At 39.9% G+C, this 11,347-nt stretch overlaps 1 protein-coding gene across 1 annotated transcript; it reads right to left on the bottom strand.

The window, feature by feature from the left end:
- Window positions 1–5,228: 5,228 nt before the first annotated feature.
- LOC137724974 (uncharacterized) lies at window positions 5,229–9,395 on the bottom strand. The gene is made up of 6 exons (XM_068463598.1): window positions 8,910–9,395; window positions 8,484–8,645; window positions 8,210–8,393; window positions 6,543–6,745; window positions 5,492–5,855; window positions 5,229–5,365 (listed from the first exon to the last, which is right to left on the bottom strand). The coding sequence occupies exons 1-6, from the start codon at window positions 9,393–9,395 to the stop codon at window positions 5,229–5,231; spliced, it is 1,536 nt and encodes a 511-aa protein (XP_068319699.1).
- Between the last annotated feature and the right edge of the window lie 1,952 nt (window positions 9,396–11,347).

The following is an 11,347-nucleotide window of genomic DNA, read 5'->3' as shown; positions in this document are numbered from 1 at the left end:
TCTATCATGATACAATTGCATTCTAAGTAGCAACCAAGCAAGGAATAATGAGATCATGCAAGAACTTTTAGAAAACAAAGAATCACAGAAAATAACTCTCCAAAGAAAGTAATGGCTCGAGTCTCACAGGGATGTAGCGTTATTTGAGTTCCTTCCTTCAAGCATGTTACAAAAACGAATTTTTCTTTTATGATTGCATGTGAAGTCATACATTATAACCATAACCAAGCATATACCAAGAGTAAATCAAACTTTCATCCATGTTTATAACTCTCTTTAACAGCCATGCAATTACAAACCAAATCCTTATCATTGTGTTGGAAGGTACCCTAAGACACAAACACACAAAAATGACTCAAAACACTCTTTTTAGGCTTTTCAAAACATGTTTTTCAAATTTTTATGTGATTTTCGGAGTTATAAGAACAAAACATACTAAAACACTTTCAAACAACTTAAAAACACTTTAAAACAGCAAGGAACAACATTTGAAGTTATGGGTGATAAAATCCCACGAATTTGCATTAACAACATTAGTTACCCCCCCACACTTAAATCAAACATTGTCCTCAATGTTTTAAGCATAGATTCACACAAAACATAAGTAAACACTCAAAAAGCATTTAAACATACTAAACATGGCAGAATGTAATTAACAAAGATAAGAGTTTAGGGACGCAAATCTGGTTATGGAGTGTAAATTCCCTCTTCTCCTTGGTGATTGCATTGAGGCATTGATCTTGGTGATTCCACAGGCATACTCTTGAACTGGGCTGCATGATTCTTTTGGTCTCCTCCACTTGTTGATTTTCCTTTGTGCTACTTGGCTGGAGGATTCTTTTGGTCTTCCCCGAAGGTCTGAGCTTACCCCTTTGGTCTGTTTCTTTGTTCAATCTTTCCAATTCGTATTGAAAAGGGTTGGAGGATAACTCAGCCTATGTTTGTCTCCACATGCTTCAATGTATCATTTTCACTTGCCTTACTCGCTCCCCTTTGCAGAAGTGGTCCCTTCTCCGGAAGTGTATCAACCGTGGAAGATGACTACTCGAGAGCAACGCTAGGTAAGCAATCAGGAATAGATTCCAGGTGATGCGAAAATGAACTTAACACACAAATTAACCCTCTTTTGACAATTGTAGCATATAAATAAGTAGGGATCGTTCTTATCCGGGGATTAGGAGGGATTGCTAAATCACTTGGAAACTGACTCAAAAACGTAAAACAAAGGTTAAAACACTAAACTAGACTCAAAGAATGCAAAGCTAAACAATAAAAACACTAAAACAAACCCAAAGACTCAAAACAGCCCCAAAACACTCAAAACTGCCTTAAAAACACTTTCTGGGCAGTTTTGAGCACTTTCACTAATTTGGACGAATTTGGGTAACAACTTGAATCAAAACACTCAAAAACACAATCTAAAACATATTCTAACTAATTAGACACTCTAAGACACTTGGGGATTTGGTTTTTGACGAAAATCAAACAAACAAAACAAATATGTAAAATAGGCAGATTCTGACGAAATTGGTGAAATTAAGTGGATGGTGAGATGGCTAGGAGGTTTTTCTCCACACATGGCATACTTGCATACAAAATAATCTCCAGTTGCTTATTCGATGAATTTATGAACCTCAACACCCCAAGTTAATTAGGTACGCTTAAATTAACTCTCAGATTTCCCTTAGGTCATTGAATTGAATGGAATTAGCGCATTGCAATCAAATTATTCCTTAAAAGTTTTCTATATGAAAGCGCATGATAGAAAGACAATCAAAGATCATTAGGTTCTATGGAAATCATAGGTGTTGACGAGGCATTCGTAACTATGAAAGCGCATGATACTTATACCAAGAATTTACTTAACATAATTGCGACCAACAATCTTAACTACTCATGGATGTGAGTTCCCAACGATTAGGTGAAGTTCCCTCACATCCTAGCATCATGTTTATGCATGCAAATCAAGCGTGCACTCTCAATTCATATACATAAGCAAGTTTTAATTAAAATAGATAAGTAAATTGAATTCATCATTCATGAAATCACAACTGAAAGTAATCAAATCATCATGCAAATATAACCATGGTTTCGAAATTCCCCCCTAGCCAAAGGGGGGATTAGTTCCTCATGCTTGCACAACAAAAAGTATTGAATTTAAACATGGAAATCATAAGAAAGAATACACCTAAATGCTCAGCAATTCCAAGATGGATTCGATGCACAGATTGGCTCCTCTTCCTCCTCCTTGCTGCGGCACAAAGTTAGGGTGATGGAATTGGTGGTTTTGGATGGTGTTTTCTAGTTTGGAGGGATGGAGGATGGTTGATTATGGTGGGAAGGGTGCGGCAGAGATGTATGGATGTGTAGGGAGGTCTATGGAGGCTTAGAATGGAGAATGGAGGTGCGGCACAAGGGTTTCTGAATAGCATAAGGGGGTGGTACGAATTTGTGGCTGAAAATATGTTTATATAGTCCTAGGGTTTATTAGATTAGGGTTTACTTAGCTGATTTGGTGGATTAGGGCCCTAGAATTCGGCCATGGTGATTCAAATCCACTTAGAAGAAGGTTTTGGCCCACATAGTTCTATAAACTGATTTGTATACCCAAATCCACAAGGATTAGGCCTTGGAATTCAGAATCCCAAAGGGATTGGGCCTAGGAAGGTGCGGCTGATTTAGGGGAGAGGGTAGCTTGCCTTGCAAGGCAAGGTAAAGCCTTCTAGAAAGGTTTGGGCGCCACTTTTCTAGGGTTTCTAGAAAGAATAGGTTTTGTGGCAGATTTGGCCCTTCTAGACTAGGATGCTTCTAGAAATAGGTTCTAGAATGATCCATTTAGGTCCCCATGTAATTAGGAGTAAGACATGATAAGGTTTGGATAAGATAAGATGAGATAAGGTTTGGATAATGTTTTGGATAATTGGATAATGTTGGATAAGGTTGGATAATGTTTAGATAATGTTTTGGATAAGGTTTCCTCTTTTCTTGCACTTTCCTTATCCACTTTGTCCAAAGCTTAGTTCCTTCCTCTTCTTATCACATTTCCACCTTCTTGAAGTCCAAATTCGTCCATCCATGTTAGCCCACATGCAAGCTCACCACCTAGTGTCCAAAATAGCTCCAAAATGCACCAAAATGCACTTTCTTGATACTTTAACCCATAGGACCTACAAACACACGAAATTGAGTTGTAATACGACATTAACTAAGAAATAATAGCACAAATGCACAAGAATAAGCTAGTTAAGTCGCCTAAATATGCTCCTATCAAATTCCCCCACACTTATCTTTTGCTAGTCCTCGAGCAAAACAAATAAACAAAAGAAACAAAACATAACTCTAAACCTTCCAACGTTGCCTCAGGGATTTCCAATGAAACATAACATGTTAAAGGTCACTACTCACATAGATTTAAGCAATCCTTACCCTCGAGCATACTTAATCATAGCCACCATTCACTAGCTCGCATTTAATCAATTAAAACAACATTTTGAATGTAGTAACATGCCTTAGAGAATTCCCTCAATTCCTTACTAGATGTACTCTCAATTTTCACACAGATTTTCTAACTACACTCCCTACACTAGGTATATGTGAGAAGATTGATGTAAACATGTAGACGAACACTCACATATGTTAGAACAAGAAAAGCATTTTCTGGAATTATTAACATGTATGTATATGATCTCATGAATGGAATGCTACTACCTAGATACGAGAACCAGGGATACCATATGCTCCAAACCCACTTTAAACTCCACATATTGAAACACATAACAATCAAGATAGAAGTCAAAGGGTTGTAACGAGGCTAGGGTATTGGCTAACAACGAAAGGTAAAGGATAACAAACATTCTTAAAGCAATAGTGAGCAAAGTATTGAATTAGGCACTTAGAATTCCCTTTATAACGCGGAAGTCAACTTTGATCACCCAAGGGGGAATCACACAAAACTTAGGGCCATATTCAAACTTTTTGGACCCTTTCTTCAACAATCAACACTTGTGAGTTCATTCTCACTTATTTTCACTCTTTTTCTTTCTTTTCTTCTTTTTTCTTCTTTTTCACAATTTTTTTTTTTCTTTTCGTTTTTTTTTTTTTTTTCTTTCTTTTCTCATGCCCCTTTTAAGACATTGGCACACACACACTCACAAAATCCCTTCCCCCACACTCGTTTTCTGCACAAATGTCACTCAAAAGGAATTCCTTCTACATTATGCTCCACTATACTTTAAGAACAAAGGTATGGGAAGTCCTATTCTAGGCTAGGTAAGGATGATGTGGTTAACAAGAAAATAGGCTAAATAAGGCTCAAAGGGGTTTAAACCTACAATACAAGTGACAAGGGTGGATTCGGCTATTTGGCTATGGTGGTGACTACTACACAACTTCATCTTGTTATTTGTTATGCTAATCAATTTCATGCTTTGAATAAAACGGGTATGAGTTCTAGTATTTGGAACTATAGTGATGAAACGCATTCTAAGTAGCAACCAAGCAAAGAATAATGAGATCATGCAACGAGTTTTAGAAAACAAGAATGCACAGATTAATAACTCTCCAAATAAACGTTTAGGCTCAAGTCTCTCAGGGATGTAGCGTTTGTTTGAGTTCCTTCCTTCAAGCATGTTACAAAAACTGATTTTATCCTTTGTGATTACATGTGAATTCGTAAACTATAACTACAACCAAGCATAAACCAAAGAGCAAATCACACGTCCATCATTGTTGTAACTCTCTTTAACAGTCATGCATTAAAAACCAAATCCTCATCATTGTGTTGGAAGGTACCCTAAGACACAAACAAACACACAAAAACAACTCTTTTTGGCTTTTTCAAAACACTTTTTTTCAAATTTTTTTCAAATTTTCGGATTTTTACTTCAACACACACCAAAACAGCTTAAAATGCACTAAAAACACTTAAAAACAGCGAGAAACAACATTAGAAGTGATAGGTGATAGAATCCCACGAATTTTGCATAAAAACACTTGTTTACCCCCCCACACTTAAATCAAACATTGTCCTCAATGTTTCACACAAAGACTCACATAAAAGCAAACAAATAATAAGCAACTAAGCATGATAAAATAAACAGCAAGGAGAAGGGTTTAGAAACGCAAATCTGGGTTTGGAATGGAAGTTCCATCTTCTCCTTGTCGAATACATGGGTTGCCTCCCAAGAAGCGCTTGCTTTAATGTCTTCCAGCCGGACGAATACGCCGTGTTAAGCTTCACTAGTAGTACCCACGGCATGGAGGGTTACATCATCCACCACATGCTCCTCGAAGTTCTCGTAGTAGGGCTTTAATCGATGGCCATTCACCGTGAACTCTTGTCCTGTTTTCAAGCTTTGAACTTGGACTGCACCATAAGGAAAAACATTAGTAATAACAAACGGGCCAACCCACTTAGAACGCAACTTACCAGGAAACAAGCGAAGGCGGGAATTAAAGAGTAGCACTTTCTGCCCAATGGAGAATGATTTGCTTCGAATCATCTTATCATGAAAAGCCTTTGTCTTTTCCTTGTAAATTCGAGCGTTGTCATACGCCTCGTTCCTAATCTCTTCTAATTCATTCAATTGGAGCTTCCTGTGAAGTCCAGCCGCATCAATGTCCATGTTGAATGTCTTGATGGCCCAATGCGCCTTGTGCTCCAATTCCACGGGAAGATGGCATGGTTTGCCATAAATGAGCCGAAATGGAGACATGCCCAGGGGGGTCTTGTAAGCCGTGCGATATGCCCACAACGCATCCTCCAATCGCACACTCCAATCCTTCCTTGTAGGGCCCACGGTTTTTTCTAGAATCTGCTTAATCTCCCTGTTTGAAACCTCGGCTTGCCCATTGGTCTGAGGATGATAAGTTGTTGAAACCTTATGCGTGACGTTGTACTTCTTGAGCAAAGCCTCAATGGTTCGATTGCAAAAGTGAGATCCTCCATCACTTATGATCACTCGTGGCATTCCAAACCTTGCAAATAGGTTAGTTCTAATGAAATCTGCAACCACTCGAGAATCATTAGTTCGGGTGGCTTTTGCTTCCACCCATTTCGATACATAATCCACAGCAAGTAAGATATACAAGAAACCATGTGAGGAAGGAAAAGGACCCATAAAATCAATACCCCAAACATCAAAAATTTCAACCGGGAGAATAACATTTTGCGGCATTTGATCCTTTGCACTAATGTTGCCCATTCTTTGGCAACGATCACAAGACATACAAAAGTTTCTAGCATCCTTAAATAAAGTTGGCCAATAGAATCCACATTCTAAAACCTTAAGGGCTGTGCGTTGTGTCCCAAAGTGTCCCCCACATGCATAAGTGTGACAAAATGTTAAAATAGAAGTGAATTCCATGTCATGCACACACTTACGTATAATCTGATCCGAGCAATATTTCCACAAGTATGGATCATCCCAAACATAAAACCTAGCGTCTTTTTTCAATTTATCACGTTGGTTTCTAGTTAAAGTGTTAGGAACTTGTTTAGTCACCAAATAATTTACCAAATCCGCATACCAAGGCTCACTTACCTTAATGGATAACAATTGCTCGTCAGGGAATGTTTCTACAATAGGGTACGGCTCCTCCTCATGTATCATGCGGCTTAGGTGGTCAGCCACCACATTTTCACTTCCCTTTTTGTCCTTGATTTCGATGTCAAACTCTTGAAGAAGTAGCATCCATCGAATTAGCCGTGGTTTGGCTTCCTTCTTCGTGAACAAGTACTTTAAAGCTGCATGATCAGTGAAAATAATAACCTTAGTACCAAGTAAATATGATCGAAATTTATCTAAAGCAAAGCCAATGGCAAGAAGTTCTTTTTCAGTAGTTGAATAGTTCAATTGAGCGTCATTCAACGTCCGAGATGCGTAGTAGATGACATGCGGCTTCTTGTCCTTCCTTTGGCCTAAAACAGCCCCTAACGCATAGTCGGATGCATCACACATTAGCTCGAACGGAAGACTCCAATCTGGTGGCACAATGATGGGTGCCGTGGTTAGCATGTCCTTGAGGAGTTGGAAAGCTGCCGTGCATTCCTTGGTGAAGTCGAAAGGTGCATCTTTTTGTAGGAGGCGGCATAAAGGTTGGGAGATCTTCGAGAAATCCTTGATGAACCTCCTATAAAAACCTGCATGTCCAAGGAACGAACGAACCTCTCTAACCGAAGTAGGAGAGGGTAAGTGACGCACAAGATCTATTTTTGATTTATCTACCTCAATACCTTTTTCAGAAATAATATGACCTAAAACTATGCCTTGTTTAACCATGAAATGACATTTCTCCCAATTTAACACAAGGTTAGTTTCAATGCATCGTTTTAAAATCAAACTAAGATTATTCAAACAACCATCAAATGAATCACCAAAAACGCTGAAATCATCCATAAAAACTTCAATAATTTTCTCAACGTAATCTGAAAATATGCTCATCATGCATCTTTGAAATGTGGCAGGTGCATTACATAAACCAAATGGCATACGACGATAAGCAAATGTACCAAAAGGGCATGTGAAAGTGGTTTTTTCTTGATCTTCTGGGGCTATCACAATTTGATTATAACCTGAATACCCATCAAGAAAACAATAAAACGCATAACCCGCTAACCTTTCAAGCATTTGATCAATGAATGGCAAGGGAAAATGATCTTTCCTTGTCGTGGCATTGAGCTTCCTATAGTCAATACAAACCCTCCAACCTGTTTGGATTCGCGTAGGAACAAGCTCATTTTCGGCATTTGTCACCACAGTTACTCCGGATTTCTTTGGAACACATTGCACCGGAGACACCCACCGACTGTCTGAAATTGGATAGATCACTCCACAATCCAAGAGCTTGATTATCTCCTTCTTCACAACTTCCATCATTGGAGGGTTAAGTCGGCGTTGAGCCTCTCGAGATGCTTTGGTCCCCTCCTCCAAAAGTATACGATGCATGCACGTGGTCGGGCTTATTCCCTTGATGTCGGCCAACGTCCAACCAATCGCAGTTTTGTACTCCTTTAACACCCTCACTAACTTACCTTCTTCTTGTGCCGTGAGTGAGGAGGATATGATGACGGGCAAGGTCTCTTGGTCTCCCAAGAAAACATACTTCAAATGGCTTGGCAATGGTTTAAGTTCAAGGGAAGGTGGCTGCACAACTGAAGGAATGGGCTTATTAGTCGAAATTGGAATTGAAATTAGGTCCGAAGACTTACCAGATTGTAGTGGCAATGACTCAAGGGCAGCCACTATCTCAACCATGTCAACACTAGGGGGCACGGCATGGTGCTCACCGTGCATGCCGTGGGTATGCAATTGCCCTACTTCCTTGTCTTTAAGTTCCATTCCTCTTGTAATGACCAATTCAAGTGCATCTTCGTTCAATTGTTCAAAATGGTCCTGCGCCAACGAATCAATTACATCAATAGCAAAACATGAATGATCATCAAGAGGGTACTTAATAGATTCAGAAAGATTGAAATTAATAACTTCCCCATCAAATTCCATTGTCAAAGTCCCATTAAACACATCAATCTTCGTGCGGGCTGTTTTCATAAATGGGCGGCCAAGAAGAATTGGCAATGACGGGGCATGGTTTGATTCTTCCATTTCCAACACGTAGAAATCCGCCGGAAAGATTAGATGATTAACCTGCACTAAAACATCTTCCAAAACACCCTTTGGATAGGCATTAGATCTATCGGCCAATTGAATAATCACACCATCATTTTTTAACTCACCTAGGTTCATAGATGCATAAATGGAGTAAGGCATAACATTAATAGATGCACCTAAGTCTAGCATAGCATGTTCAAACCGATTATTGCCAATAACACAAGGAATCGTAAAACTACCCGGATCTTTGCATTTAGGGGGCAATTTACGTTGCAAGATGGCTGAGACATTCTCACTTACCTTTACAACCTCTTTGTTTGAAATTCTCTTCCTAGTAGTACAAAGTTCTTTTAAAAACTTAGCATACCTCGGAACTTGTTTAATTGCATCCAAAAGTGGTATATTGACTTGTACTTTTCTAAACGTCTCTAAAATGTCCTTTTCAGCCTCCTCCTTCTTTGTTTGCATGAATCTACGAGGAAAAGGTACATTTGGAGGAATAACATTAGAAATAACCGAATTTGGAACATCCTTACCCTTAGAAGCCGAGTGGTGTACTTTGGGTGGCTGCGGCATGGTGTCTCCCACCCTTGCCGTGGCTTGCTCATGCTCCCCCTCTTCAAATTGCAACTTTTCGTCCTCCATTGGGGCTGAATTAGAGGGTTGTGAAGCCGTTCCAACTTGTTTTCCACTTCGCAACATGATTGCTTTCGCAGATTCGAATCCTCCTTTCGGGTTGACCACTGTTGAGCTAGGCAACCTTCCTTGCTCACGAAATTGCCCCATGAATTCGGCAATCTGTCCCACTTGCTTCTCCAAGTTGTCCACCCTCTTGTCTTGGATTTGCCTCTCTTTGTTTTGAGTTTGGACTTCCTGCGTCAAAGTAGTAAGTAATTGAAAAATCTTATCATTTTCACTTGAATTACCTACATTGCTTTGGGCAGGTTGTGCTTGGGCTTGTGGTGGTGCCAACGGCTTTTGATAGAAACCCGGGGGTTGTTGCCTAAATCCGCTTTGTTGTTGACCTTGTTGGGGGTCTCGCCATTTGAAATTCGGATGATCACGCCAACCGGGATTGTAAGTATTAGAGAACGGATCACCACGTGATTGGTATTGGTTGCCATATCCCACGGCATTGAGTGTCTCCCACCCTCCATTCTCGATTAATTGTGGGCACTTGTCTGTAGGGTGTTCTTGCATGGAGCATACGCCACAAGAAGCTACGGTTTTGACTTTTGGACCTTCCACCACCTGAGAAAGCAACGTAGTAAGGTTAGCCATTTGATTTTGAAGTTCGGTTATGGCACTTACCTCATTGACTTGGTGTTGCCGTGGGGTACTCCTCTGTCCAACGCCTTCGTATTGTTGAGCGTTCAATGCTCGATTAGCAATCAAGGACTTTGCAGCCGTGGGGGTCTTGTCCACCAATGCTCCTCCCGCTGAGGCATCTAGCATTTGACGTTCAATAGGTAAAAGTCCCTCGTAAAAGTATTGTAGAAGTAGTTCCTCCTTCATTTGATGCTGTGGACATGAAGCAACAAGAGATTTAAAACGTTCATAATAAGTAGGAAATGATTCACCTTCATCTTGTTGAATTCCACTTATCCTTTTTCGTAGGAGGATGACTCGAGAAGTTGGGAAAAACTTCTCCAAGTAAGCTCGTTTCATGCTCTCCCATGATGTGACCGTTCCGGGAGCCAACTCGTACAACCAATCTTTCGCTTTCTCTTGGAGAGAAAAGGGAAAGGCCTTCATCTTCAAGATGCTCTCATCCACGTTCACCGGAGTCATGCTTGAGCAAACAACTTCAAACTCCTTCAAGTGCTTGTTCGGATCTTCCATGGACAGCCCATGGTACTTCGGAATGTGATGTAACAGGCTTGACTTCAATTCGAACTCGGCAGTCTTGTCTTGAGCCGCCCTTGGGTATTGGATGCACAAGGGTGCGGCATTGGCCAATCCCGAAGCGGAAAGCTCCTTGATTGTTCGGTTGTCCGCTGCCATGTCTTCCACTTCCTCTTCAAATTCAGAAACGGACTCGGAACTTGCACTTGATTCACTAGGTTCCGGGTTCTTCCTCTTACGTCTCAACTCACGCTCAAAATCGTCGTCAAAGTTTAAAATATGTTCGTGAACCGGATTAGAACTCCGAGTCATAAACAAGTACCTAAAACAAGAAACAAAATAACATAAGAATCTGATCTAATAAGAAAAACGAAAATAACAATCCAAGGGATTAGCAAAGTTGCTAATCCCCGGCAACGGCGCCAAAATTTGATGCGAAAATGAACTTAACACACAAATTAACCCTCTTTTGACAATTGTAGCATATAAATAAGTAGGGATCGTTCTTATCCGGGGATTAGGAGGGATTGCTAAATCACTTGGAAACTGACTCAAAAACGTAAAACAAAGGTTAAAACACTAAACTAGACTCAAAGAATGCAAAGCTAAACAATAAAAACACTAAAACAAACCCAAAGACTCAAAACAGCCCCAAAACACTCAAAACTGCCTTAAAAACACTTTCTGGGCAGTTTTGAGCACTTTCACTAATTTGGACGAATTTGGGTAACAACTTGAATCAAAACACTCAAAAACACAATCTAAAACATATTCTAACTAATTAGACACTCTAAGACACTTGGGGATTTGGTTTTTGACGAAAATCAAACAAACAAAACAAATATGTAAAATAGGCAGATTCTGACGAAATTGGTGAAATTAAGTGGATGGTG

This window comes from Pyrus communis, chromosome 2 (genome assembly GCF_963583255.1).
Source record: "Pyrus communis chromosome 2, drPyrComm1.1, whole genome shotgun sequence".
Lineage (NCBI taxonomy): Eukaryota > Viridiplantae > Streptophyta > Magnoliopsida > Rosales > Rosaceae > Pyrus > Pyrus communis.
Note: the sequence above shows the minus strand (reverse complement) of the source record. Positions and strands in the feature narration are given on the sequence as shown.